This window comes from Pithys albifrons, chromosome 6 (assembly GCF_047495875.1).
Source record: "Pithys albifrons albifrons isolate INPA30051 chromosome 6, PitAlb_v1, whole genome shotgun sequence".
NCBI lineage: Eukaryota > Metazoa > Chordata > Aves > Passeriformes > Thamnophilidae > Pithys > Pithys albifrons.
The window spans coordinates 11806916-11809702 of NC_092463.1; the positions used below are offsets into that span (position 1 = coordinate 11806916).

At 60.2% G+C, this 2787-nt stretch overlaps 1 protein-coding gene across 1 annotated transcript; it reads right to left on the reverse strand.

Annotated features, from left to right (window-relative positions):
- Positions 1-904: 904 nt before the first annotated feature.
- DIO3 (iodothyronine deiodinase 3) lies at positions 905-2553 on the reverse strand. The gene has a single exon (XM_071559388.1). The coding sequence runs from the start codon at positions 2344-2346 to the stop codon at positions 1522-1524; it is 825 nt and encodes a 274-aa protein (XP_071415489.1). The 5' UTR covers positions 2347-2553; the 3' UTR covers positions 905-1521.
- Positions 2554-2787: the final 234 nt, after the last annotated feature.

The following is a 2787-nucleotide window of genomic DNA, read 5'->3' on the forward strand; positions in this document are numbered from 1 at the left end:
GGGTCCAGAGGAATATTGTCACGGTCAAGACAGGGAGGCTATTACGCTCTTACAGACAGCCTTCCTCAGGTTTAGTTTAGCACTGCGGGCGCGACTCCGTGCCCAGCTGCAGAGAGCTCTTCTTGCCCTTCCTCCGAGCCGTGCACCTCTCTCCGAAACTTAGGGGCTTAACAGCTCGGGCGCCTGGTTCCGCTGCTGCGAAGAACAAGGAGGCGTTCAGAGGCGCCACGGGAGGTCCTTAAAGACCCACTGTTTCTGGGCGGCTCCTACGGCGGTTGCAGGATGCTCTCCACGCCCGGTCTCACCTGTCGGGTTCCAAGGGACTAAGGTCCGGCACCTCGCACCCTTTGAAGTGAAGCTACCGCCCCCGGGGACGGGGCTGAGCCTCTCACGGCCGGGCTGGGCGTCGCCCTCGCCCCGCAGCCGTCCTCGCTACAGGTGCGGGTGGCGCTGCCCTAGACCTGGCACCGGTGCGGTATCGCCTGTGTGCCCGAGACGGGGCGTCCTCGGAGGGTGCAGCCGAGAACGGCTTTTCCCCTGCCTGTGATTTTGGTCGGGACTCACTTGCCTGCACGACGCCGGTCAGCCCTGCACCTTCGCCCTCCCGGGGGCGGCTCACCAGGGCCACAGAGGGAGACCCGGCCGGTCTCCTCCCCCGGGAGCCGTGGAGGTTTGGATTTCCCCCTGCAGACACCCCGTACTCTCTCTCTGCCGGGTCGTGGGCAGTGAGCGCTCCTGCCACCGCCGAACGAGAACTCGCCGCCCCTGAGCCCCCAGCAGCGCATCCTCTGCCGCCTGCAGCTTTGCCTGCCCCTCCTCGGCTGCGGGCAGGGTGTTGCGAGGTAGGCAAAAGGGAAAGTGAACGTAGCGGTCTAGATATAGAGAAAGGCAGTCAAGGTTAGATGTGTATTTACTCAACCTTTATTATTTAAAAAAATTCATAAAAAAAGGAAGGTGAACAAACGTCTTACAAAACCCCCCCACATAAATAGGACATTCCGTCCAGCTCTGGCTATTGGCAGTTCTAGTATTTGACAACATCAGACGCGATTTCCTGGCATTAGAGAAACCCATTTCAAAATCGGTCATCACAAAGAAATACTAGAAATCCCAGTTAGCACTTGCTAGGCAGCACGGAGCACTTGTATACAACTTTTCAGACACACACCCGCGCACACACGCAGCTGGGAACAGATCCCGTAGGAAGAGAGCCTCCTTAAAAATAGTAAACGCTTCTCAAAAAAGAAAAAAAAAAGAAAAATAAGAAAAAAGGAAAAAAAGAGTTATTTACAAAACGCACATGGAAATACAGTATAGACAGAGCGTGGCTGGCAAATCAACATGATTTGAATAGAGAAAGGACTGTGGCATATCTTGCTCGAAAGCTTGCACAGCAGCCTCCTTCGAGTGTCCCCGCGGGAAGACAGCTCCTGCCATCCGCGACGCAGTGCCTTCACCCACCCCACCTCTCCTCCCGCCCTCCCTCGCCTCTCCACCCCTGCGTTTCTTGCCAGGTCCTTTTTACACTTGGATGACCACCGTGCTGGGGCTCTGGAGCCGGGTTTTGTACTGGTCTAGCCAGCTCCTCAGCTCCGAGATCTTGTAGCCCTCTGGTCCTCTGCCTCCTTGGTACATCACCTTCTCCTCCTGAATGATGTAGAGCCTCTCGAAGTAGGCGCCGTAGGCGGCGCTGGAAGCATTGTCCATGGTGTCCACGGCCAGGGGGCAATCGGGCGCCCCTTCCCTCATCAGCTGAGCTGCCCGCAGCCTGTCCTGGAGGCACTGGTGCTTGGGGATGTTGTAGGCTGCGTCCGAGCTGACCCAGCCGTCGGAGGGGTGTGCTTCTTCGATGTACACCAGCAGGAAGTCGGCAATGTCCACGAAGTGCGCGGCCAGGCGCTGGAAGGACCTCAGGCGGGCCATGAACGGGGGTCAGGTGCAGCTGCCGAAGTTGAGGATGAGGGGTCTCTTGCCGCGGGCGAAGTCCAGGATGCGGAGCCTCTTCTGCCCGTCCAGCTGGATCACCTCGGGGTTGGGGGCCAAGGAACCCACGTGCGCGGACTTGAAGAAGTCCAGCTTCTGCCCATGCCACACGGCTTTCAGCGACTCCAGCGTGAACATGCGGTTGGAGTCGGACACGCAGACCGGAGGGTCGTCGGGGGGCGGCCCCTCGCTGGCGCTGGCTGCCTCCTCCGCCGTAGGCATCGTCAGCATCTTCTTCCTAATGCACAGAAAATCCAGAAGCCAGAGCATCACGGCGGTGAGCAGGAAGCGGGGGAAGAGGAGAATGCAGGCGGCCGCCTGGGTGAGCAGCTGCAAGGTGTGAACGCCGAGGGAGTGGAGCATCGCAGCGGCTGGTGCTGCAGGGCGCTGGCTGCCGGGGGGCCGCCACGCACCCTGCGTGCCGGGGTCTGTGCAGCACAGCTGAGATCCCGCTTCTCTTTAAGCCCATTTTATAGTCAGGGATTTAAATGAAAAGTGACTCCACCTCCGGCCAGAACCCGCCCCTCTGGAACTTGAGCCTGGGGATTACCTACCCCTCCACTCTAATGACCTAAAAATACACAGACAAAAGGGGAGAGAGCCCCGGCGGGAGCCAGGAGGGACGTGCAACGGAGCAGGGTGCAGCCGCTATCAGGCACGGCAGAGAGTCCGAAGCGGGGCACCGCCGGGGTCCGCGGCCGCAGATAGCGGCGGGCGCTCACATGCAGCCCCGCCAAGGACAATGCAACAGGCACGGCCCGCCCCCGGCCCGGCTCCCCCCGCGGGCCATGCGAACGCGGGGCT